General features: G+C 52.4%; 11 protein-coding genes across 11 annotated transcripts; 9 read left to right on the plus strand and 2 right to left on the minus strand.

Moving 5' to 3' along the window:
- Positions 1 to 1,697: 1,697 nt before the first annotated feature.
- Positions 1,698 to 4,125, plus strand: AYO21_02770 (hypothetical protein; the record flags this gene model as incomplete). The annotated part of the gene is made up of 7 exons (XM_022652746.1): positions 1,698 to 2,032; positions 2,094 to 2,319; positions 2,373 to 2,432; positions 2,496 to 2,771; positions 2,827 to 3,040; positions 3,093 to 3,294; positions 3,354 to 4,125. 7 exons carry the CDS (start codon positions 1,698 to 1,700, stop codon positions 4,123 to 4,125), a joined length of 2,085 nt encoding a protein of 694 aa, XP_022514771.1.
- A 606-nt stretch (positions 4,126 to 4,731) lies between these two features.
- On the plus strand, positions 4,732 to 5,364 carry AYO21_02771 (hypothetical protein; the record flags this gene model as incomplete). The annotated part of the gene is made up of 1 exon (XM_022652747.1): positions 4,732 to 5,364. One exon carries the CDS (start codon positions 4,732 to 4,734, stop codon positions 5,362 to 5,364), a length of 633 nt encoding a protein of 210 aa, XP_022514772.1.
- Positions 5,365 to 6,876: 1,512 nt separating this feature from the next.
- On the plus strand, positions 6,877 to 7,910 carry AYO21_02772 (hypothetical protein; the record flags this gene model as incomplete). The annotated part of the gene is made up of 3 exons (XM_022652748.1): positions 6,877 to 7,091; positions 7,146 to 7,225; positions 7,279 to 7,910. 3 exons carry the CDS (start codon positions 6,877 to 6,879, stop codon positions 7,908 to 7,910), a joined length of 927 nt encoding a protein of 308 aa, XP_022514773.1.
- An 814-nt stretch (positions 7,911 to 8,724) lies between these two features.
- Positions 8,725 to 10,629, plus strand: AYO21_02773 (hypothetical protein; the record flags this gene model as incomplete). The annotated part of the gene is made up of 1 exon (XM_022652749.1): positions 8,725 to 10,629. One exon carries the CDS (start codon positions 8,725 to 8,727, stop codon positions 10,627 to 10,629), a length of 1,905 nt encoding a protein of 634 aa, XP_022514774.1.
- Positions 10,630 to 12,942: 2,313 nt separating this feature from the next.
- Positions 12,943 to 13,505, plus strand: AYO21_02774 (hypothetical protein; the record flags this gene model as incomplete). Its single annotated transcript, XM_022652750.1, has 2 exons — positions 12,943 to 13,353; positions 13,458 to 13,505. 2 exons carry the CDS (start codon positions 12,943 to 12,945, stop codon positions 13,503 to 13,505), a joined length of 459 nt encoding a protein of 152 aa, XP_022514775.1.
- Positions 13,506 to 15,663: 2,158 nt separating this feature from the next.
- Positions 15,664 to 16,422, plus strand: AYO21_02775 (hypothetical protein; the record flags this gene model as incomplete). Its single annotated transcript, XM_022652751.1, has 1 exon — positions 15,664 to 16,422. One exon carries the CDS (start codon positions 15,664 to 15,666, stop codon positions 16,420 to 16,422), a length of 759 nt encoding a protein of 252 aa, XP_022514776.1.
- Positions 16,423 to 16,560: 138 nt separating this feature from the next.
- On the minus strand, positions 16,561 to 17,253 carry AYO21_02776 (hypothetical protein; the record flags this gene model as incomplete). Its single annotated transcript, XM_022652752.1, has 1 exon — positions 16,561 to 17,253. The coding sequence occupies one exon, from the start codon at positions 17,251 to 17,253 to the stop codon at positions 16,561 to 16,563; it is 693 nt and encodes a 230-aa protein (XP_022514777.1).
- A 317-nt stretch (positions 17,254 to 17,570) lies between these two features.
- Positions 17,571 to 18,067, plus strand: AYO21_02777 (small nuclear ribonucleoprotein Sm D3; the record flags this gene model as incomplete). The annotated part of the gene is made up of 3 exons (XM_022652753.1): positions 17,571 to 17,627; positions 17,692 to 17,752; positions 17,835 to 18,067. 3 exons carry the CDS (start codon positions 17,571 to 17,573, stop codon positions 18,065 to 18,067), a joined length of 351 nt encoding a protein of 116 aa, XP_022514778.1.
- A 584-nt stretch (positions 18,068 to 18,651) lies between these two features.
- AYO21_02778 (hypothetical protein) lies at positions 18,652 to 19,917 on the plus strand (the record flags this gene model as incomplete). Its single annotated transcript, XM_022652754.1, has 1 exon — positions 18,652 to 19,917. The coding sequence occupies one exon, from the start codon at positions 18,652 to 18,654 to the stop codon at positions 19,915 to 19,917; it is 1,266 nt and encodes a 421-aa protein (XP_022514779.1).
- Positions 19,918 to 20,351: 434 nt separating this feature from the next.
- Positions 20,352 to 20,918, minus strand: AYO21_02779 (hypothetical protein; the record flags this gene model as incomplete). Its single annotated transcript, XM_022652755.1, has 1 exon — positions 20,352 to 20,918. The coding sequence occupies one exon, from the start codon at positions 20,916 to 20,918 to the stop codon at positions 20,352 to 20,354; it is 567 nt and encodes a 188-aa protein (XP_022514780.1).
- Positions 20,919 to 21,207: 289 nt separating this feature from the next.
- AYO21_02780 (hypothetical protein) lies at positions 21,208 to 24,720 on the plus strand (the record flags this gene model as incomplete). Its single annotated transcript, XM_022652756.1, has 1 exon — positions 21,208 to 24,720. The coding sequence occupies one exon, from the start codon at positions 21,208 to 21,210 to the stop codon at positions 24,718 to 24,720; it is 3,513 nt and encodes a 1,170-aa protein (XP_022514781.1).
- Positions 24,721 to 25,092: the final 372 nt, after the last annotated feature.

Consider the following 25,092-nt stretch of genomic DNA (forward strand, 5'->3'; position numbering starts at 1 on the left):
TGGTCACTTCCGCGTATGTTTGTTCCGAATCGTCTGAGAGAGGAGTGAGTGGTCGCTCTTCGAAATCGGACTCCGAGGATCCACCGTCTGGGGTGAGCGGTCTCTCCTCATTTTGGGACACAGGCCGGCTGCTGAGAGGGGGCTCTTCGCGCATTCTTGATTGTCTGGTCTCGGAAGAGAATGCTCCATGGTCACGTTCCCGAGCCGGCATTGAAGAACTTATCGGATTCGCTGAAGGCTGCCCAAGGCCACTGTATGTTGGGGGTAACTCCCTTTGGGGCCGTTTTACATTTGCATCCGGTCCTTTGGGATATGATGCGGCTGGGTCCACGGCAGTCGAGCCGGGCTCTTGCATCTGGACTGCCCTTTTGCGGTTGCTTTCCGGGCTCTGTTCGGCCCATTCTGAAATGGGAAAGAGCTTTGAATTTCCTTGCGGTGATATCCTAGAAGTAGAAGGTAGCTTAGAAGACTCGACACCACCTCGGTTTGGCTGAAATGTTGGTGATATCCCTGAAATGAACGGAGGGTTAGAAGACCTGACATCTCGGGGTGGTTGAGTATGTGATGGTCTCCCAGAAACGAACGGTGCGTTATATATCTCAACACCTCGGTGTGGTTGAGTCGGCGCTGGTCTCTCGGGAGAGAAAGGTGATTGGGAAAACTCGACGCCTCGCTTTGGTGGCTCATTTTCCGAGGAATAACGACCTCGGCGGTCTTGATATGGCTCCTGGCGTTCGGGGACCAAGGTTGAAGCCTGAGATCCGTCGAATGAGGGTTTTGGCTCCAACCCCCAATCGGTGTTTCTGTTATTGAAGTACCCTAGATCACTCCCTCCGAGGGGTGGTCCATAGGTGGGCCTTGATACGGGATGCCCAGCTATATTTGTTCAGGGAAAAGGATCAGCTATCAGCTGAAGGCACACTCGAGGGAATTCAAGGAGTTTCGACATACCATCATCCATCTTTGGTGCATTCCGAATCGCCGGGCTCTGTATCCGTTCCTGGAGCAAAGTTGGAAACATCCTTATCATTTCAATCGCCGATCGCTCGGACACTGCCCCTATGAGTCCATCGAGAGCGTCCGGATTGACGTTGTCGATGCTGTCCATGGATCTGTTGACATGGCTCTCTAAGAGGTTACGCAGATTGGCCTCTCCAAGAATAGAAGTCAGGCTCTGGGTGTATTTCTCCGCCAGTTGGCTTGCGTGTTGGGTCATTCTGGAGGGGATGGTGGTTGTTACAGCGGGTAATGATGGTACAGTAATGTGATCTTGTCTTTATGTATTCGCAGGCCTGGTGTCAGTTGCATCTGCCAAATGCTCTGTCGTTCGTCTGAGGGAGGAGTGGGAAGTGCCCTGCGAGGGCATCCATCTACTCAGCCTCATGACTAGTTGCATACGTGGGTCCAGGTCCACAAGACACGTCAGTTGGCGAACTAGAGAGATACAGGGTGGTGGTGTCCAGTGGTTTCAGGCAGATGTGCAGCAAATGGTCCAGTCCAACGACCAGTTAGAAGAGGTAGTTTGCCGAAAGTGATGCGGCCAACCAGGTTGCCTCAGGCAAATAGAATACGAGCTCCGCGTTTCTGCCTTTTGTATTGCAATGACTGTCGGAGGATGATGGAGTGAGATATTCCCGAAGCACTCGACTAGATTCTGGTGGTCATCCTCCTTGACGCGGCGATAGAGTCTACCAAACATGGCCACCAACAAGAACAGAAACACAGTCCGGGCCCGCAATGTGCCCCTGGAATATAGCTTCGAGAGTGTAAAGGATGTCATCTGTCGTCGATTCGAGGCCTCGGAGAAGACGACGATAACATGCAAAATAACACTTGCTCCAACATGCACAGATGATGGAGAGACTCAGACCGCCATCATCAAGTTTAGTCCATCCATGCCTAGCTTTCTTAGCCGTCTTAGCGAGAAGAGAGAACAGATCGAGGTGAAAGGCTCCAGGGACATAGACATCGACCAGGATTTCTATGGTCTCACTCAACTGTATCCAACCCACGGGAGCAGAATTCCTCTTGAGTAAGTACTGAGAATGGTCTCCTTTGGGCACATCAAAACACTGACCGAGGAATCTCGGCAGCATTATTGCAGTCACCGGACTCAACGGCCATGCCTTCGGTTCGTGGACCGGAGGGAAGGACCGGATGTGGCTTCGCGATTTTCTCTGTGAAGATGAATATTTGAAAGCTTGTAGGACCATGATTTTCGGGTACAACGCCAAATTGAAAGATCAAGCTGTCCACATGACCAGAGACTACGTCCGAAGCTTTCTAGAGGAACTCAGGAAAGCGAGAAAAACCCGCGAGGTGTGTGGCATCCATTGGCGCTGGTCGTTGGGCTGACACAAAAGATGATGTAGGAGAGAAATCGGCCGATAGTCTTTTTGGGTCACAGTTTTGGAGGCATTCTTATCGCTCATGTATGTATACCATTGATTTCGTCACTGGAGGAGCTGAGTCTGACGACGAGATTGGAAATATAGGCGCTGGTCAAGGCCAGAGAGAAGGATGATGGGTCTTTGGTCAAAGCAACTCATGCATTCCTTTTCTTTGGTGTACCACATCGTGGTATCAGCCTCTCCGATGTCACTAAAATGGTCAAAGATTTAGATTATCCGCCTCAGAGGGAAAAGCTGGTGAATGAAATCATCGAATCTTCCTCGGGGATCAATCCCATCATGGAGAGCTTCATCAACATGACCATGGGCAAAAAGATTGTTTCGTTTTATGAGACTCGAATGACCAGGGCAGTTGCAAAGGTAAGTTTCCGGGTCGGTCCAGGTAGCAGCCAATGCGTGTCTTACATTTCGGCAGAATGAGGACGGCTCGTATGGGCGCTCCGGAGAGTATATAGAGGTTGTGAAAGAACCCTCTGCCAGGTTTTATCTGCCGCATCAGATCGAAGAAGCAATCCCCGTCGATGGCGATCATTCGACCATGGTCAAATTTGCGAGTTCGGCTGATGACACGTACCAGTCCGTCCGCAACTATTTGAGGGGTTATCTCGAGTCGTTCGGATTCACCAGTGGTTGGTTTGGTTCCGTAGGCATCGAGGCATCTTTGGTCTAATCTGCGAGCAGGCTCTTCTTTTGCGAGTCGAAATGTCCATGATCCGTCCGATAGTCATCACGCAGTCGCTGAAGGTCTCGTGGCACACTTTGCCCACACACCAGAACCTTTAGATCAGGCGTTGAGACTCGCTGCTGATCTGGGCCTGGTCGTGGAAGCGCTGTGTCTGCTGAGAAAGGGAGCCCGTCCGAACTTTTGGGACACGGAGCCCCGGTGCGGCCAACCCAATGAAGAAGAACTAGAAGCAAAGAAACTGACATTTTCCGATCCAGACCACTGGGCGCTTTGTCGTCTCATTCGGCCACAATATCTGGCCCTAGATGGAAGATCAAGTCCAATGGAGACATAATGGGACCAGGAGAGACGGCGATTTTTCGAGCAGCCGTCCGCAACCATAAGCATGTCGTTGAACTTCTGCTCCAGTGGCAGGCAGATCCCAACCTAGCAGCTGAGAGTGGAAAGACTCCTTTACACGAAGCTGCAAGCTGTGGTCATCTCGCCCTGGTCCAGCTGTTGTTGGAGCATCGGGCAGATCCGAACGCACGAGATTCCATGTGGGAAAGCACACCTCTTCACGACGCAGCGAGGGCGGGCACAACAGCTGTGGCACTGCTTCACCGATATCATGCCGATCTGAATGCACAATTGAAATTCAGCCGGGACACGCCGCTCCATCTCGCCGTCCGTGAAGGCCACGAAGAGGTGGTCTACTTCCTGCTTGAGAAAAACGCCAATCCTGTCCCCACGAACAAAAGCGGACGCCGACCCGTCCATGACGCAGCGCGAGCCGGAAATATCAGCTTGGTGGGCTGGCTGCTGGAACGGGATCGCAAGGGCGAGACAGATCCACGCGATAACCGGGGGTGGACGCCCATGCACGAGGCAGCCTACGGAGGCCACAACGACGTCGTATGGTTGTTACTGAGGCGAGGTGCGGATGGGAATGCAGCCCTGCGGGATGGGAGACGAGCTGTCGACTTGGCCAAGGAGCGCGGGCATGGCGAGACTCGAAAGCTCATACTGGCATCAACCGCAGGGGAGTGAGTCGGGACCACAAGTTCAAGCCAACTGATATACAAGTGCGAAGCACTCTCTGAACCGGGGGGAAATAAGCAGATATAATAATAAATACATTCATACATCCACAACTGTGCCCCGTTTCAACACAAAAGATCATTTCTAGCAAGACGTACAACGTTGTTACCAAAGGATGGGCCCAGCAAGTGTTCAGCGCAATATCACAAGTACCAGCAGAGGTAGCACTGGCAGTTTCCCCACATTCGATAGTAGCCACGGTCACAGTGATGAATTCCTGACAGTTGACCACGCTACCGATGGCTATCTTGATCGAACTGAGCTCTTGGAAGATCGACCTCAAACCCAAGTCGAGTCAATCAGGCGCTGTGCTTTGTATTTTGAACAGCTTTGGGTAGACCGTGCTTGATAGTGACAGTTCTGAGCTTATGCTATCTAACTTAGAATAGGCTCTGTTTGGTTGGCGATGCGGTGCCAGGCCGTATTAAGCGCTGCCCAAAAGCTGGCCAGGCCCTGCCCAGCGACTAAAAAGCGCGTTACAAAGAACAGCAACCTTGAAAGTGGAGGGATATAGCATCTTCCCCTGTTGAAATTGCAACCTTCACGATCGTAGACATGCGGCTAGTCACCCGATACTTTCTTTGTATTATTGCGACGCCTCTCTTGAGCGAATTCCCTCTCCACATTCTCGAATTCGTCGACGAAAAAACTCCTTTTGTCGCTGCTGAAGATGGCCAGTCTGGACATCAGACGTTGCAGCACGAGGAAAGCGGCAGAAAGTCCCTCGATATCGGCTCAGTCCCTCATGAGAGCAATGCCGAAAACAAGAACCTCAGCGATGTCGACACCACACCGCCGAGAAATACAGCCTTTGTTACAATGTTGGCGATTGTTGGGATTGTTATCCTTTACATGCTGTGGCAGGTGATTTGCTTCACTTGCCAGATGCAGCGCAGCAATCAAGAGACTCTATTATTCCAGTGCCTCTACTGGGGGTTGACTCTGCCCGCCGCTGGCCGTCTCATGTACGGGCTCACCGCCTGCGCAACATACTACGTCTACGTTCATCGTCCCCGCTGGCTGCGGCGAGAGACTCCGCTCCGAGAGCAAGCATTTCAGGCATACGCGATAGTGTTGGTTGTAAAGATGAAGCTTTTGGCTGTTGTTGTTGTAGGATTTCTGGTCAAGATATTGGTGTATGACAACTTGATCAAGCTGGCGGCCATGATGTTCCGTGTCAAGGACTGATACAGTCATGTATCTGGACGGTCTCTGTCTGGCACGACCTCAAAAGGCAGATGATGCGTCGAGACCTTAAAGCGGCAGTGGCGGCGGAAGATTCGCGCCGTGCCCAGACGATGGTCTAAAACAGGTGCCTAGATGCAAAAGGAGGTACCCAGTTCGTTGACAAAACCATACATTCCGGGAAGTCCCTTGGGTGCCTAGCTGCCTAGCTACTGGGTAGGCTTAACGCCAACACTCCAAGGGGACGATCCGTCAACTCCCGCTTCAGACGATTGGTCTACTCGGCACAGGCTCGTCTCCAGCCATGAACTGCTCCTGAACAACTGAGCCACGAGTAAGTCAAACCCAAGTAACAAGTGGAAGAAAATATTCTGTGCGGATACCGTGTAATGTGAATTTCTCTTGGGTAGTGTTCATGTCTGGCACAAGGATGTAGCTCTGTGACATTAGCATGTGCTATTCTGTCCTACTGCCTCCTCGTTACCCCTCGTGCCCCGCTACAATCTCATTTCTCGACGGTTAATTGATTAGATTAGATGAAAATTTAATCCTCGCTTGACCTGCCATCCTGTCGCCATCGCTGGTTGCGTCAACTTTTAGCCCAATCCGTCGCATTTTTGGGCGCGCTTCTCTCCAACGTCGTCAAAGAAACACTGTTTTCAAAATCATCGAGACACTTATAAGACCCTTGTGCTGCACACACATAACGTGAGATTCTTATTCTTAAAACCCCTTCAGACCCCCAAAGTCTTCTCCCATTTGCGCCACTTTAATCCTCCATTTTCGTTCACAAGGCTGTCCCGCCTTTCACATCAGCCACCATCAGCCCACCTTTGTCTTTCATCTGTATCAGGACATTGGCGCGATAGACCCCAAGCAGAATGCCGAATTATTCCCCCTTGCAAAGATCACAAATAACCCAATTTGTCAATTTCACTCAGGCCAAGGAGAGCATAGCCGCAAGGGTACGTGAACTCGAGGTTCTTGGAGGCAACTGACTGAGGGCATCGGGGCAGTTTCTGAGACCCCACAATTGGAACCTGGAAAGAGCGCTTGATTCGTAAGTCGGCAGTTTCTCTATTCTTTCGTGCCAATTGACAGACGCCCACCGTGTTGTGCAATTGGGGGTCGCTTTGGGTGGTGAAGTGTCGCGTGACAAAGTGGACCACAGGTTGTCAAAGGCCACGGCAGGCAGAATGAAACAAAACTGCCTCAGCCTTTGTTGCCCTGTATTTCTTTGAGGCCGACCTCAATCTGCGAGGGATACGGACGTGAAATTGGCGCGGGCAACCAGGTAGGCAGTGCCTGTGCCTGCCAAGACTGTTGCATCATCATCTCAACCCTCAACCCTGAACCCAGTCAAGTCACCTCCAGCTTGCCGAGCTGCAGGTTGATTGATCCTTTTTCTCATGTTCATTCCTTCCCCCATTCAGAGGGCCCACTGTTCGCTCTGGGTGACGGATGTGCCTGTCTCTCTCTTCCACCTCTTTACTGTGTATCCATCAACTTATCACTATGCCACCAAAACGCAAGTCCGCCGATTCACCTCTGTTGCTGGACGTGAAGTCACCCAAGACCAAAAAGGTCAAGCCTACTGCATCTGCAGCCCAGGCGAACCTCGCCAAGTCATCTCCGCCGAATGTCTCTGCAGTCATGACGCCTATGTCTGTGAAGGTGCCGACAAGAGCCAGGAGGGGCGGTGGCAAAGCGCCTCGTTCCAAGGCACCAGGGTCTGTGCATGAATGCTTACCGATCAAGAGTGACTGACACAAACTCTGTTACAGATTCTATCAAAGTGGATCCGGCAACAACTCTGTTCCTCCCATTCAGCACAACCTCAACAAGCTCTTTGACCAATATCGCGGTATGCACCTAACCGAGGACGACTCTGACGAGCAACTACTGACCTCCTTCCAGACAATCCTAAAGACGCCCCAGACACAATTGGCATAGAGGGCGCTCAGAAATATCTGACCGATCTGGGAGTGGAACTGGATGAAGTGGCTCACCTGGGCATCTGTGACCTGTTGCAGTGCCCATCCATCGGCGAGTTCGAGCGCGAGTCGTTCGTTTCTGGGTGGCGAAGTGTCAGCTCGGGTGACAAGACATACGATACGATAGCACGACAAGCACAATACGTCGATGTGATCAGAAAGAAACTGGCGAATACTCCAGCCTATTTCAGACAAGTCTACCGCAATGCATTCAAGCTCGCCAAACCCGAAGGGCAACGAAGTGTTCCTGTGGACTCGGCAATCGACTTCTGGAACATGTTCTTCCGGCAAGGCAAAGGGGGAATTGAGTGGAATAGTCCTTCGACCCAATGGTTGGACCTGTGGTGTGAGTTCTACGAGTCGCAAAACAAGAGACCAGTCAACAAAGATCTGTGGAATATGGTTGGTGAATTGGTTATGAAGACTAAAGAACCGGATGGGGAGTCTCTGAGTTGGTGGACAGAAGATGGTGCGTGGCCGATGGCAATCGACGACTTTGTCAACTTCATAAGAGAGAAGAGGAAAGTCAGTGGGGATAATATGGACACTAGCTGAAAGGGCCAAGCTGCACTGTCGATGTTGTGCCATTCCGACACAATGTGCGAGCATGGCCAGAGCCGAACCTGGGTGATGGGTAGACGGGTCATGCGCATCGTACTCGAGGCCTTGTATGCTAGAAGGACAAGATTGCAGCGGACAGCACACATGGAGATAATGTGAACATGCTATCAACAAACTTGGAGGGACAATACTACCTGGTAGTTTCACTTGTCTTGAGAGACGGGCACGACGGGACCCCTTTTGGCACCCAACGTCACGTGATACGTGATACGGAAGACGTGCTTACTCAGGCGTGTGGCTCGTGCGGCGATCGATCTATTCGCTTCGCTTACCTCGCTCTGCTCGCTGTCACGATAGAATAAATCCTTTGGGCTGCGTGACACCCTTTTGCTTGTCTCTACAGAATCTGCATCCATTTTTCATGTTATTACAAATCTCTTCCAGCACTGAATCTTTTCTGGTAGGAATGTCTCACTAGACTGTCCGCCCATTGTTTCTCTTACATCTGGCTGTTTGACTTCGCATTGACATTCATCGTTCTCTCTCCACCTCAACTCCAGACATGGTCCCCGCTTTCTCTCCAGCTCGAGGCATTCATCCTTCTCTCAAGAACCGGCGATTGTAATCTTGTATAATCGCATTGCCCAGAGTACCACTGCTATTCACATCATCTAACCCGGGTACCCACACGATGCTTGGTCCGCAGCCATAACTCTCGATTTGTCCAGATCGGCCCCGTTACCCCAACCCTCGAACGCCCATGTATGCGTAGCCTCATCATCGACCTCGGACACGCAATGCACAGAAGATGCCTTTACCTTCGAGGGAGGTCCTGACCCTCCGTTTGATTTTTGACTGTGATGGAGATGAAGAGGAAGAACCGCAACCTGCTATATCCCAAGATCTGTCGAATCCCTCGTCGCTGCTGCGGCTGCCCGTTGAGCTTCGCCTCAAGATCCTCCGCTACCTCCTGCGCATAGATCGCAACCGCAAGGCCCACACGCGCCGACCCCCGCAGAACAGCATCTCCGAGTTGCTCTACTTGAATCCGAGGCGCATTCTTGAAGCCGCACCATTCAAGCACAAAGGCAATCAAGAGATCAACGGAAGCCCCCCGGTCATAAATAGCTGCCAGCTACACCCCGCCATCCTGAAAACATGTAAACAGCTCTACCTGGAAGGCAAGACGGTCCTGTACACCGAGAACAAGGTGGTTGGGGTGCAGTCGGCCATCAGAGGGCTGGGCGCGAAGCTGAAAAACTACGGCATCCCTGTCTTTGGGCCTTTTCCATCGTCACGGCTGATCAACGCCCCGTACGATAAATCGAAGCCGTGGGAGTCCAGGTTTGACCCTGTCATGCTTTTCAGTGGTGGAAATACCAAGGCCGACGCTCCCTTCTATGTCTGTGGCTACAAGGACTCGGCGGACTTTATGCACGCTCTTTGGATCATGGTCAAGTGTCCTTTTGCGAGAGGCATGGGATACAATCTGTCGTTGCCGGCGGAGCCGCAGTATCGGTACGTCAGCCGAACTGACAGCTTTGTGAAGTTTGCTGTGTTGCCGTGGCTACACAACCACATCAACTCGATCAACTTGCATAGCCCGATTCCAGAGGCCACATCAGAAAACAAGCCACAGGTAACATCTGACACGTGCAACAGTCGAGTCACGCCCCTTCGTGATGAGCTTGCCAAACATGTCCTTGCCAGCAAAACGGAGCCTAACCTTCACACATACAAAGCAATCTGTGCTTACCTTGAGCAGGTCCTGCTTCAGGGCGAGATCTGCGTCGATCAAGGGAACTTTGTTAGTGGCGAGTTGATTTTTGAGCGCGTGTGCTACGAGGCTTCCAGCATCGTACGCACCAGAACAAGCAAACTGGTGGATGTGTCCTCCAAGAGCAAGGATGGCATCAATCGGGTGTGCAAGCTAATTGCCGTTAGTGCGTACAGACTGTGCGAGCTTCGCAGCGGTTCTTTAGCCCGACTCATTGCAAAAAGAATGCAGAACTTGTCAGCAAAAGGAACGGCGGTTGCTGAGTCAAAGCCCCGTGAAAACTGCCAGATCACCGAAATTCCAAAAGAAGAAGATGGTCAATCCTCGGACGACCAGGCGTCAGCTACTCACGAAGACAACTCATCCGTCACACGAACATCCGAGACGCGGACCAGTATCAGTGAGGAAACGGGCGAAAAGCCTGACGACATCTCCACAGTCCATCCACCGGATAAAACCCAGACGAAAACCACACTCTCGACCACGTCACTGACACATCCCATTCCAAGAACGACACGTCTGGAGCCGCAGCTGGCCGCTGACCTCGCCCTGACAAGCGGTCTTCTTGCGTTACGCCTGCCCTGTGCCTCGCCTGTGCCGGAATGGAATATTCGTCTCGACATTATGCTTTTGAGGCTTTTCGCTGAGAGGGATGACTTTGCCAATGCGGTTTGGAGCATTCGTCGCATTCATAATAACGGTACCGTCGAACTGCAGAGTATGAAGCAGAAAAACAAGACGGGTGACAAGAAATGGCAGGCGTTGAGCGGCTTGGTGCAAGATTTGGCGCAGCAGCTAAGGCCGGGTGCAGGTAGAGGTTCCTTCGCCGACGTAGCAGATCAATGCCAGCAGGTCGTTACAATCTTGTGGGGCGAGAGATTGATTCCGAAGAAGGGGTTTAATGGATTAATCTGGACATTCCGGTGGGCTGGATAAAGGGAGCGGTGCGGCGGGATATGCTTGAGGCGAACCGTGGGGTGGACAGGTTGCAAATCTGCATTGCTGGTCGCCATGCTTTTTCATTTGCGGTTGCGGTTGCGGTTGCGGTTTCCCGGGCATGGCGCTGGGGTCGGGATTGTTTCAGAGGCTGAGCGAATGGGAATCTTGTTTCTATGACGAAATGGCAATGAATGAACATGACAGTGACATGACGAATATGAAGGCAAGTGTGTAGCCAGGTTTTCCAACAAGTGTATCTGTTAGTGATTGCAACGCATGGTGTTTTGGGGGGTTCATGTGGTCTGCGAGCCAAATAGCTTGGTTCACGCTCTTTGGAGTTGACTGCCCTCGGTCTGCCACATGATTGCATGGGTTACCCATGTCCTTTTCTAAATGAGATGATCAGAGACATTCGGGAGGCTGCATTCAGCCTTTGTTTTCCCCCCATCCGGGAGTTGGCTTCCGAATGGGACCATGTGGTTCAGCCCGTTGATAGTGCCAAGGCTCTTGGCAAAATCTGTGGCCCCCATGATGACAGCGCTGATTCGCCAGCCTCGTCTTCGGCGTCACGTCGTTCAGCCAGCGCGAATACGTGATCAGAACTCCCGAACACCTTTTCTCCTTCTCCCAGGTCACTACCGCTTTGGGGATTCCCCTCCATCGACCCCCATACCCTGACGAATGTGTCGCTGTCCGACTTGGGCCTCGTGGCTGGGTGCCCTATGAAAGAGTGCAGAGTCACGAGTTGACGCGAGTTCGTGTCAGTACTATGTTGGAGGTCCGTCCCTCAAGCGCTCCTAGATCAGAGCACACGGCATCAACCAGCGGTGGTCGCCGCAAAGGAACTGTACAGCCTCACAGATGCCGATCGGAAGTGGACGCAAAACACCCCCGTGTACAGCTGACTGCTGCATACCCTTCCCAGCACTGCCATAGCCAAAAGAAGGCTATCGATGGTGTTCGGAGACCAACTACTCATACTCTATTCACGGTCCGATGTAAGCAGATAACGTTTCTATTGCAGAATTCCCATCATGTTTCCCAAATAGGAAAACGCACGCCGCTACAAGGACTTGAAACTCTCCTACACGGCTATCGCATCGGGGCTGCAATGGGACCCTAGTCAGTCATCTACGTGTGAGTGTGTGCAAGACTGGTTCCACCAGGTGTTGTACCCGTCCATTGCCACAGGGCTTGACAGGACGATTGCCCCAAGCCATCACGATTCTCCCTCCGATTCCGACCAAGTTACCGGTGCAGAAGCTCGGTTTGAATTTGAGGGTCTCCTAATGTTGATAGTTATTGTTATTGCCTATATCCTACGGACACCGCCAACCATCACTACGATACTGGACGTCTTCGAAATCTAGGATGTCAGAAGTGGCCCCATGAGCCTGTTTGGAATATCTTCTATATCACTAAGTGGGGCTGGAGCGACGTCTTTGAAGCCAAGCATTCGCTGCTTTGGACAAGATCGTTCCTTTTGGCCTCGAGCACGATACCCCCATGGTCAGAGATTCGAACATAGCTACTCAGACAAGGTCTTGGCTCCCCACAGCTATTCTCTCCGGCGAATCGGCCTTTGCTGATGCTGTTTATGGGCTTATCGAAGGTGTATGGCGTCGGCGGTACAATCTAGCTTGGACGTCGAGATCCCCGCGACTAGCCACTGTTCCTGTACAACACAGCCGTTGCTGACCTCATCCATGCTTTCGAAAATGCCACGATCTCCAAGCTTGTCAAGAGATTTCGGGTGGGTCAGTCAGCAGCGGCTACAATGTGGACGACTACTCCTGCCGAACCACCTACCGTTCCTAGTATACGACGCATATCTTCGTCGGAATCTCGATCTGGTGGTTTGTCTATGTACGGAAACGACAACCGAGGCCCCCAAGTAGAATCAGCCAGAAGCCATCAGTGCTTTACTTGGGAGCGGGCTGTCGCTTAGTGATGGCTAGCAGCGAGATAGACAGGTCAAGGGCCGCTTTATGCAAGGGATGAGCTTTTTTTATATGGCCCGTAGGCTGGCCTTTCAGAGGTGTATAACGTGAGTATACTATTTCGATTACGGCTGAGCGGTCGTATCTCGTCGTCTATACCCTGGTAGGAGGTGGCTGGCTTCGACGGCGACTGGAACAGGCAGGTATAAGATATGTGAGATCCCAGATCGTTGCAGAAGGGCTATCTTCTTCTCTCTAAGCTCGACAGGAACGTACACCCCTTTTCTTAACGAACCCCAACAGAACGTCAACCCTGAGTTTCTGAGTCCACGAAGCGCCCACTTCGAGAACCACCTCTCCAGAACACAAAATGACGGCACACTTTGACTCGTCCCATTTCGAGACCGAGATCCACGACATGGCCAGCGAAGTCCCCTACATGATCGACGTGACCCAGTACGAGAGCCTGATCATGTTCCTGCAACGGCTCGCCCACTCGTACGCCGACATGTCGCACGACGAAAACCTACACCAGGGCCTCCAGGACCTGACAACCGTGGTCAACACCATCGCGACGCCCGGAAGTTCCCAGCCCGGCGGCGCCGTCTGGAGCGATCCCCTCGTGACCAGCTGCGTCCACCAGCTGCGGACCGAGGGCCACTGCCTCAACCTGTTTATGTTCCTGAAGCAGGTCCACGACGACCAAGTCTACCTGGCGTTTGACTCGCAGCTCCACACCACCATGAACAACGTCGCGGTGCAGCTGGAGGGTATTTCACTTGTACGTCTGAATCTCTTGCGTTCTCCTTCTAACCCTGCTCTTCAAATATTTTGGGGGGAACTTGAGCCCGAGTCCTTTCACTTTTTCTGACACTTCGCAAACAGAACGAGTCGTACAGTGTCGTAGGGGGTTTCGTGAGTGGACACAGCTAGCCACCGGCGCCGGGTGTTTTGCGATCTGCGATCTGACAACCTTTTTTTTTCCTTCCCGAGGGACAGCTTCCACCGGTTCTTTCTCCTAGTTCGGCAAACATCTATGCGAGATGAGGGGTGCGCAAGAGGCATGTTGAAGATACTGGTGAAGAAAGTGACGGGACTTGAGATTGGGACTTTGTTGTTTGACGAAGCGGGAAAGGGGGAGCGGGACACCCATTGTTGATAACGTCGTCTACATAGTTTAGCGAGGTGTTTTTTCTTTTTTCTTTTTTTTTTTTTTTTCTCTCTCTCTACCCTTTGCTCTCTTTGCTTTGTGTCTCTCTCTTTTTGTATGAGGTATCGTCGGTCAGCGATCAATCTTGGGTTAATTCATTCCTCGGCTTTGAGTTTCTGTTATACTTTTCTCCATCCAGCCTGCCAACTACTCAAGCAGTCATTACTTTCAGGGACGGGCCGCGGCGTAAACCAAGATCCATGACAGAATTTCATGTAGGAAAACTCAATGGAAAGGCTCGGAGAAAGTCATGAGGGCATGGTACGATAGCCCGTTCGCTAGAAAGGATGGTCTTCCTTTTTCTACCATACAAGATTATAAAAGTATGTGGGGTACTTGGTACCTCGATAAGACGCTGCTACATACATGCCTAGCATCGTTGCTCGAAGGCATCATCCTGCCAACACGAATGGATAGAGGGGGGCATACGAACATACACACCTCACAGACCTGACCAGCACAGAGGCAGGGAGGGAGGAGGGAGGGTGGGAGTGGATTGATGGTATGGTACGGCATGACATAAGACAGCGTAGGAAAAGTACAGTAGTTCGCTGCATGTTCATGAGATATTCCTCGGGCTCCGAACTCACGGAGTACCTATGTAGGTAGGTACCGATTTACCATTATTGCCAAGTATGTGGTCTCACTATTACCCCATACTGTACCGAGTAGAACTTCGGCACAACACCCCCGGACAGCCGTGCTGGTGCTGCCTGCCTAGGTATTCCGTACTGTACGGAGTACATACGAGTACTTGGTCCAAACAGTACGAGGTAGTAGACTCACAGTGGATCGACGGCTGGCTACAGAAGGACTTGAGGATCTACATGGATACATACATACATACATACCTCCCGAGCTCCCTACAAACGTATGTATGTACCCACCTACCTACGGAGTCGCTCACTGGCCAACCCCATCCTTTTACCCACTGAGGCTCGAAGCACTTAGCCTGCTCGCTACCTATGTACATAGTTACCTGCGCGTATGTACGGGGTAATTACTCGAGTAGTCCAATCACAAGTCACAGAACCTCGCACCTCGCATAGTTCGCCCGATCGCGTTACCTCCTCAGCTCCTCAACGCCTCCGACCCAGTGTTTTACGAGTACGAGCACCAGCACGGACCGTTAGTTAAGTTAATTAGTTAACGCCAGAACGGCAGAACAGAACGCCTTCTGAATCCAGACAACAACTCGACCCAACTAACCTCGGTAGGCGGCGCGCGCGTGCGAGAGAGAGAGAGCTGGTAATATTTTCAGCTGGGCCGCACGAGTAACTTATATCACTACATATGTACCTCGCACAGTAGCCTCGTAGACTCGTAGTGGCGGCGCGCCTTGGGAGGCCTTATCTTTCGACTATGACGTACCACGACTACCTACCGAGTGCGGAGTACGAGGTACTTGTGCCTACACCAGCTAGTATTATGTGCTGCGTTGTGCTGTGATGGGATGCATGTCCATGTGTGGTGTGTATGTGGCGCGCTTAACACCCATTGGAAATGGCAACGAGATTGGATGGGGAGATGACAACGGGGGGAAAGACACCAGGGGAGGCGGAGGGCCTGAAACAAGATCGTGAAACGTGAAACTAACCCCGGCACTGGCACTAGCACACACTGGCACGAACTGGGTTCCTGAGAGACGAGAGACTGAGTGAGGATTGAGGACTGTGGCTTCTCTACTTGGTACATACATCGATCAACAACAACAACAACAACGCGACAAGGAATTGTACAGGTGAAGGTGAAGGACGAGTACAACGAACAGAATAAGAAAAAAGCACCAGGCAGTCGATCAGGTGTGAAGAGTAAAGAATAAAAGATCGTCTTCACTCTCTGTCAACGTCAACCACCCCAGGACAAAAATACTCAGTCAGCATGAGCAAAGTCCAGCTCCACGACCACAGCGCCTCATACCACGCCATCACGACAAAGTCACCCCAAGGCCTGCAGTGCCTCAAGAGGCTGTTTCTCGAATATGACAATACCAATCCGAGCCGCGCCAACCTCAACAGTCTCTTCTCCAGAGACTTTACAGACAACGAGAACGAGTCGGAGCGGAATATCGGCCGAGACGAAGCCATCGAAACAATCATTTCCCACCGGGCCAGATGCTCGCGGCATCAGATCGACTTGAAACGCGCGACGTGTCTGGTCAATTCCGGGTCGAGCCACACAGTCTTCTTTGAAGGTGTGAGGTTTGTCATGTTCGCCTCTCCCGAAGGAAGTGAGGCAGAGCTGCCCGTCGTCGAGGACAAAAGTACTTGGACCAGGATCCCCTTTTCCGGCCGGATGGAGGTCAGAGTCAAGGAGAATAAGTTTTCTCTCAAAGAAGCCGTGGCAGAGATCGTGAGCAGAAGGGTCACGTCCGACAATAGTGCCCTGGTCAAGCGGGACTTGATGGCCAGGACGAACTCGATGCCCATTGCCAGCCCATCCGAGTCACCACTGGCCAGACTCCAGTCGACAAGCACCAGCCAGCTTAATTTTCCCTCCAATGTGTCCGAGCTGCCTGCAGTGATTTCTACTATCCCGGGTGACACCAAGTCTCTTCCTCCATACCATTCTTCGATAAGGGAGACGCCGACTGTCACTTCCGGGAGCTCGGTTGATGGAGACCAGTTGGCAAGCCGTTGAAAATGATGGTTTATCCGGTGTTGGCTAAGCCGGAAACATCGCGTGCCACCCAGCAAAGCGTCGAGGATCCCAGTCATGGGTAACTCGAGATAGTAATGAATTGAAGACGAAATTGCTTCTGGCCTTTTTTGGTCTCCCTCATGATGATACATCCTTTGGTAGCGGAGCTACCCTTCCCATCCCACCTCGCATAACTCGTTCGAAGCGGCTCTCTATCTTACTGAAGAATCCCCTGTAGTCTCGCCCAGGCGTTTCCGGGTTACGCCATCCGTCGCGGATCCAAATACTCCAGCTCCCCATCTCGCGGGCCAGGAGGACGTCGGTGGCCAGGCGATCTCCCACAACTACGATCTCCTTGGGATCCTCTGTGACGCCATGGTCCTTGAAGTATTGTAGAATATCCGGCCCGCAGAACGGTTTCTTGCGCTCGGGATGCTGTCTCAGGACAGGAAGGCCCAGTTCCGTCTCCAGCTGCTTGGCCTCAGCTTCATGTTCCGGCGCAGAGGAGCTTCCCGCAGTGTTGGAAACGATCAAGATGCTGTGCGGGCTGTGGCTGAACTCGTCGCTCGCCTTGATCTTTTCGATCTTGTGTATATATGCCTGGTGCAGTTTCACCGTCTCCGGTGGACATAGGGTGTTGTCTTTGTCTATGACAAGCGCACGAATGGTAGGTTTCTTGCCGACGGCATTGAGAGAGGGAAGCCAAGGGCCAACGGGTAGTGGGAGTGGGAGCAGGGTCGGAATGGTTCTGTGTGGAAGCAAGCACGACGGCTCGTTCAGAGCGTAGGCTAGGGTCAGGCGAAGCGCGGGGACATTAGAAAAGAGTGGCATGTCAAAGTATGGCTCGATTCTTTCTTTCTTGGAGGGAGTCGAGCCCAACGCGAAGGAGGATGGAGACGCAGATTCGAAGTGATGAACAATGATGCGGAGTTAAGTCGGACTTAGTCATGCAGGTTCAAAATGTCAAATGTTGCTTTGATTTTCGTGGGCTGCGGTGCCTCCAAACCAAAGTGCCTCGACTTCAACCTCCAACCTTGGATCTCTTGCAGCCGCCTCGATTTTGTTGCTACTGCTCTGACCTGTGTCTCCCCATTGTCGCCCTCAATCGCCATTTTTGCGCCGAGCCTTTGCCCCTGTGATCGCCCACGATGGGCAAACTCACCTCCACCATCGGCATCCCGATCAAGCTGCTCAACGAGGCACAGGTGAGCACTTCACATTGGCCCATAAGCGATACTGGATAATACTGACGATCTACGCGCCGTGCAGGGTCATGTGGTGACTTTGGAACTCACATCCGGTCAGGTATACCGAGGAAAGCTGCTCGAAGGTGCGCCTCACTTTATTTTCCTTGCGATTACCCGTTCAACCTACGGCTTGTACTGTGAGGCTAACATCTACAATCTGAACAGCCGAAGATAACATGAATGTCCAGCTGAAGGACATCACCGCCACGGCACGCGACGGCCGAGTGTCGCATCTCGATCAAGTCTACATCCGAGGCAGCCACGTACGCTTCTTCATCGTCCCCGACATGCTGCGGAATGCGCCCATGTTCAGATCGAGAGGCACCAGAGGTCGCGGTGTGGGATTGGCAAGAGGAAGAGCTACAGTCAACCGGGCGCGGGCTGGAAGGAGGAATTAAATGCACATTGACCATTATGGGAACGGCGAAATTGGGAAATGGTTTCTTCAGGAAGTGCGCGCGAACTCTTTACTTAGAAGAGCAGAAGATCTGTCGCGCATGGAAGGGCACGGGCTCAGCGGCGACAAGGAAGCGAGAAAAGAAAACGGTGTGTGAGAAAACAGAACTCTGGAAGATATGGCCGCACTCCAGGATATCTATGAACCATACTGGAATCGAGCCTAGCTTAAAAGCAGACTGTGACGGGTTGGATGACTCCTGATGCCTCAATATGAATGAAAATGCGCGGCAGGGTGTCACAATTGTGGCCCTTTCGCTTACGAATGCATTAGAAAACAACGACCTGCCAGCCCGCCAAGGCTGAGAGACACTCGGTATTATATTAAGAATTGAAACCCTCGATTCTCGAACCCGCGAAATATTTGTTTAGTAGTTTATCAGGTAGTCATAGAATTCGACCTGGTATTTGGATCATCAAGACCGTCTGCTGAGGGACCGAGAACCGGCTTCTTTTTGAGTAACTAACGAACCAACCAACCAACCAGACACCTCTGGCGGAGGGGGAGGGCAGAAGAGGGACGATGATGCCATCAAAGTCACTATCACAACCACCACCGCCACCATCACAACCTGCAAAGCCATCGGCCTTCCGCCTCCTGATCCTCTCGCCATCACCTCCGAACAACACGACAACGCCGCCGCTCCGCCCGTTTCTAGAGGCGATCACCGGCTCGCGGCCGTCAGACGACGTCGCCTCTTTTGCGGGGTATACCTCGCACCCGCCGCTGCGGTTGAGGACGAAATACTACGCCGCCAACGTGGGGATCTGGTGTGACGAACTGCCTTTGACTGTGACTTTGGAACATGGCAACGCAGATGGCGGGAAAAAGGCGGTGGCAACGGCAGAGGCATCGGGGAAGGTGTCCTCCGAGTCTGAGTCTGAGCCCGTGACCCTCTCGCACTGGAGAGAGCAGATGCTCTCGTCCGAGGCGGCAGAGGTCCGCGCCGTGATCGGTGGAATCATACTCGTCCTCCCCCTGGTTACATCGCAATTACCAAATGCAGAGGTTCTACGTTCATACGTCTCGCCCATCGAGACTGTCCATGCACTGCGCGAGGCGATCGAGGGCGAGAGCTACACGCGGGACGTCGCTTCTGTCGTGGTCCTCCAGGCTATGGCGCCGGCGGTGAGCAAGGCCAAGTTAGACGAGACGGCGGAGCGACTGGAAGAGCTCTGTTTGTCCGAAGAGGGCATATTGGGGTGGGACTTTGTCGCGTGGGATGGGCAGCTCGAGGGGGTGGCAACCGAGGGGAAAGATGGGAAGAGTGCAATGGAGGCGGCGGAGGCGGAGGATGGAAACAGGGGTGCAGAGGACGAGAGAAATCAGTTCGGCGAGAAGACGGGGATTAAGCGCGTCATCGAGGTGCTCGAGGGGGTAGATTGGTCGGCATCGCCCGATTTGGACGGTGAGCATGATGGACACGGAGACTATGAGTTGGCGGAACTTGATGATGATGATGATGACGAGGACGCTGACGACCTCTTTTCTTCTACTTCAAAAGACATCCTCGGAAATACCGCGGGTCTCCTGGGTTTTGATCAGGAGCTCCAGCGCGAGATAATGGAGTTGAAGATGTCGATGCTCGAAAATGATGGTGATGACAGTGATGAGGATAACCGGGAGGGATCCGGAAGGGGTCGAGAAGATGAAGACACCCAGGTCGAGCAGCTGCAGGTGCTGATGGAGAGAGTCGTCGCTATCCGCGAGGCTGGATCTGAGATGCCCAAGCCTGAGAGAGAAAAGTTTGCTCGGAGAGAGATTGGGCGGATCATGAGGGAGATGGGATGAGATGTGCCTGGCGTTTCCATCGAGGGCTGGTTCGGCGGGATCCATTATACCACGCTCTGTGTTTTATATTTGACTTTCAATGGTGATATCGTCGCATGCCCAGGCTGCTGACATGTACTCGTATCCAGCTCTTTGACTCGGACGGGGTTCTTTTCAATCCGTATCATTTTTTCTCGTCAGGTGTTGCCCAAAACACTCTCAGGTTTTTAGCCCGAGGATTTTGTGGCGGTCGGAGATCATGGACTAGGTCTTTAACCCTTTCCACGGCTGGTCAATCCCGATACATCAAGGTAGGGACGTAGTCTGACTCGAATTCCTCCATGGGTCATTCCTGGAACGCAACCTCGTCCGGTATGCGATCCTGATGGGATAGCCCATTCGTTGTTACCATTCTGAATGGCTTTTCAACGGTGGGAGAGCCAATGTCGTTCTCTTCATCCTTCTGGATCGTCAAAGGACAACTTGATTTTCTTTCCTTTCTTCTTAGCTGCAGGCTTTGCTGCAGACGGTCCGATTTTTGCCGCAGCGGGATTCTCGTCTTTCTCCTTGGGAGGGTCCTTGCGTTTCGTCGTGTTCTCCGTTCCATGGTTGGTGCCTGCCTCCTGCTCATCCTCGCCTCCAACAACCTTGCCGACCTTCCTCTTCTTCGCATTAGCCGCAGAGCCAATCTCTGTCACCTTCTGTCTATCAGGGTGTTCGCCATCCTGGTGTCCGGCCCCTTGAGCCACTGTAGCACCAGCATCTTCCGTCTCGGAAGGGTTTGGAGTTCCGTCTTCTCCCTTCATCATCCGCTCGAACTCGGCCTTTTCGACCCGCTCACCTCGCTCATCCAAAATCACAGGTTCGTCCTCATCGTCGTCGCCGGTCTTTAACCTGTCCCTCTTTGGTCGAGGGATCTGGACGTTGTTTCGTCCATCGAGCCCTCCAACTTCACCTTTCAATCTACGGAGAAAGGAAGGCTCTTGCTTGTTGTACTGTAGGTTTTTGGCGTTGAATGCCATTGCTTCGTCCCAGATCAACCAGGTCGTGTCAAGCGCTAGTGTTTGCCGAGCGGGTTGTGTACACAGTATGGTAATAGACGTAAAGAGAAAAGCACCAAAGTATCTACCAAGTTGGGAGTAAGGGGGCTGTCACGTGGCGATAGGAACTCTTATCTCTCCACAATGGGGCGCCGCCATTTGCGCATCGCGTGTTCGTCTCCTGAGTCTACAACGTCAAGACTCCTATTCTGGACTACCCACCTCAACTCCCTTTCACCATGTCTCGCCGTGACCGAACATAGTCGCATAGATGCTGTGGCCTCCTACACCCGCGCAATGTGCGCGAGGCTACATCAGAACGTCGCAAAAATTCCGGTTGCGGCCACAATTTGCATCGCGAGCGGCTGCCATCCTGCGCCGACACTATGCCTCCGACATTGACCGCTCCCGCAATGATTCGCCGGCCGATCGAAAGTCCCTCGCCCGAGTCGCGAATCCTAGGTACAATGAGATAGGCATACAACAACTAAGCGACTACCTCCATCCCCAAGTTTTTCCTTCTGGGGCCACTCGACCACGCCCCGAGCTGGTTGAATTGTCCAAGGACCACCTCCGGCGACATGACCTGTTGGGGAAAAATCAGGACAATACCCCGCCCATCGGATTGGATGCACCACCGGTCATTGGAAGTTGTTTGGACGAGCACTTCACCAAACTGGGCCTCGACGCAGCCGAGCCGTACCTGTCGTATGGCAAGGCATTTGTGCGAGCAAACACCCCTCAAAGACCACGGAAATGGGTGATTCGAAGCGGGTGGACAAAGTATAACCCGGATATGACGACGGAAGAGGTGGATGCGCCAGACGACGCGATGCTGTCATTCGATGTGGAAACCATGTGGAAAGAATCGCCCTTTGCGGTCATGGCCACCGCTGCTAGTCCTACGGCGTGGTATGCTTGGATATCGCCCTGGCTGCTGGGGGAAACGACAAACCCGAGGCAATTGATACCTTTGGGCGACCCAAGCAAACCGCGGATCGTGGTTGGACACAATATTGGGTATGACCGGGCGAGAGTCAAGGAGGAGTACGACCTACAGCAGTCGCGGAATTTCTTCATCGACACCATGTCGCTACATGTGGCTGTCAATGGTATGTGCTCTAGGCAGCGGCCAACCTGGATGAAGCACAAGAAGAACAGGGATTTGCGGGACAAAATGTCAAGTGAGCACAACTCGGTAGAGCTGCAGAGGATGCTTGAGAGTAAGATGCTGAGCGAGGAAGAGGAGGAGCTTTGGGTCGGCCGGAGCTCAATCAACTCATTACGGGATGTGGCCAAGTTCCATACAGGCATCACTATCGACAAGAGTCAAAGAGACTACTTTGGTGAACTGGACCGAGAAGGCATCGTTCAGCGAATTGAAGAGTTGCTCGACTACTGCGCCGCCGATGTGGCGATCACGCACAAAGTCTTCCAGAAAGTCTTTCCCAATTTCCTCGAGACCTGTCCACATCCTGTCAGCTTTGCCGCACTACGGCATTTGTCGTCCGTCATCCTCCCTGTCGACAAGTCTTGGGATGAGTATGTTGCCCGAGCAGAGAAGACGTATCTCCAAAGACTGAAAGATGTCGAGCAGCGGCTTTTGCAACTGTCAGAGGCGGCGTTGGAGGTCAAGGAAAAGCCAGAAGTCTACGAAAATGATCCGTGGCTCAACCAGCTTGACTGGACAGGTCAAGAGATCAAATATAAGAAAGCTAAGAAGAAGGGCGAGGCCCCTGTTCCCGTGGCTCGACAAAAGAAACCTGGCGCGCCCAACTGGTATCGAGATCTATTCACCTCCAACGCGTCTCCGATAAACTTGACGGTGCGCACGAGAATTGCTCCGCTGTTGTTGAAGTTGTCTTGGGATGGCTATCCTCTGGTATGGTCTGATCAACACGGTTGGACCTTTCGCGTGCCGAATAAGGACACTGGGAAATACGAGCACAGCAATGTGGTCAGCTGCGACATGTCAGAAGAGACGAATCCCAAGCTGAAATCGGACTTCCAACATACATACTTCAAACTTCCCCACAAAGATGGCCCAACAGCGCGTTGTGCGTCGCCACTCGCCAAGGGCTACTTGCAATACTTTGAACAGGGTACTTTGTCGTCGAAATTCACTCTGGCTAAAGAAGCTTTGGAGATGAACGCGTCCTGCTCGTACTGGATCTCGGCCCGAGATAGGATCACTTCTCAGCTGGTCGTTCGAGAAGCCGATCGTGACCCTAGTCTGGCCGGCAAGTCTGATCAAGGCTTTATTCTTCCTCAGATCATCCCCATGGGTACCATCACTCGACGGGCAGTGGAGAATACGTGGCTCACTGCCTCCAACGCCAAATCGAACAGGGTGGGATCAGAACTCAAGGCCATGATCAAGGCACCACCAGGGTACTGCTTTGTTGGCGCAGACGTTGATAGTCAAGAACTCTGGATTGCTTCAGTTGTGGGCGATGCCCAATTTCAGCTGCACGGCGGAAATGCAATTGGCTTCATGACTTTGGAAGGGACCAAAGCCGCTGGGACTGACCTACATTCCAAGACCGCAAATATTCTGGGAATTTCCCGTAACGACGCCAAAGTGTTCAACTACGGTCGTATCTATGGTGCTGGCCTGAAATTCGCCGCGACTCTGCTTCGGCAATTTAACCCCTCTCTATCGGAACAGCAAACAAATGAGATCGCGACGAAACTCTACAAGGAAACAAAAGGCACTCGTACAAGGCGCAAGATGTTTGGCAATGGCAGTTTCTGGCGAGGAGGTACCGAATCCTTTGTCTTCAACAAACTCGAAGAATTTGCCGAGCAAGAACGACCTCGTACACCGGTGCTGGGAGCGGGGATTACCGAAGCTCTCATGCGAAGATTCATTAACCAAGGCTCTTTCATGACTTCTCGGATCAACTGGGCCATTCAGTCCTCGGGCGTCGACTACCTCCACCTTCTGATAGTCAGCATGGACTACTTGATTCGGCGATTCAACCTGGATGCTCGCCTCGCAATCACCGTGCACGACGAGATCAGGTACCTGGTCAAACATGAGGACAGATATAGAGCGGCAATGGCGTTGCAAATCAGCAACCTATGGACCAGAGCCATGTTCTCGCAGCAAATCGGGATCCAGGATCTTCCGCAGTCTTGTGCATTCTTCTCAGCAGTAGACATTGATCATGTCCTCCGCAAGGAAGTCGATATGGACTGCGTAACGCCCAGCCACCCGGAAAAGATCCCTCACGGCGAGAGTCTAGACATCAACCAGTTGCTCGAAAAGGGGTCCGAGGCGTTTTTAGACCCGGCCGTTGTGCCAAAGGACGGGCCGATTGATCTGAATGGATATGCATACACTCCACGACAAAGTGTCATGTCGAGTCTGAACAGTTCGGGTGATGTCGCTTACATAAAGGCGCAGATTACAAGCGACGACAAAGAGTTGAAGGCCATTATCCGCGAAGCTGAGAACGACGCCTCCCCTCAATTGACCGAAGGAACTTCTACAACGACGACGGCCAAGGGCTCTACCAGATCTGGCACTGGCAGTACAGGTTCGCCGCGGGGAAGACGGCCCAAGCCGAAAGTCCCCATTCCGCCTCACGCGCAGCCGCAGCGCGCCATGCTCATGGAGGTCGAGGATCGGTGGGACATGGGGTACAAGAAGGCCTTTGGCAACGCTGGCCACGGCCACGCTGGCCACGCCGGTGGTGTTGGGGCCCACAAGCCGTGGTTGACGGAGAAGAAGACGCCAGCGTGGTCGAGTCAGTGGGCGAATGATGGATGGGAAGTGTGAGATTCAAAACCCACCCACCATTTTCTCGCAACGGGGGTGGACTTGCTCCAATCATTGTACGAATAACGCGTCGACCATGTTTGTACCATTCATTCCAGTCTATGTATATTTGGTCACATGTTGGATTAGTTCTCCTTGTTTGTACATCCATACATGTGTACATATATATACATGTATACATACTACCTATCTTTCTATATGTCTACACCTATGTACAAATGTACTACTACTTGTATACCTACGATGTACTTGCGATGTACTGATGATGTACTGACGATGTACACATATCTGTTACAATGTTACTTTGAATATATATACGTGAGTCCCTGTGTGTGTGTGTGTGTGTGTGTGTGTGTGTGTGTGTGTGTACGT

Source organism: Fonsecaea monophora (assembly GCF_001642475.1).
Source record: "Fonsecaea monophora strain CBS 269.37 chromosome Unknown Scaff13, whole genome shotgun sequence".
Taxonomy (NCBI): Eukaryota; Fungi; Ascomycota; class Eurotiomycetes; order Chaetothyriales; family Herpotrichiellaceae; genus Fonsecaea; species Fonsecaea monophora.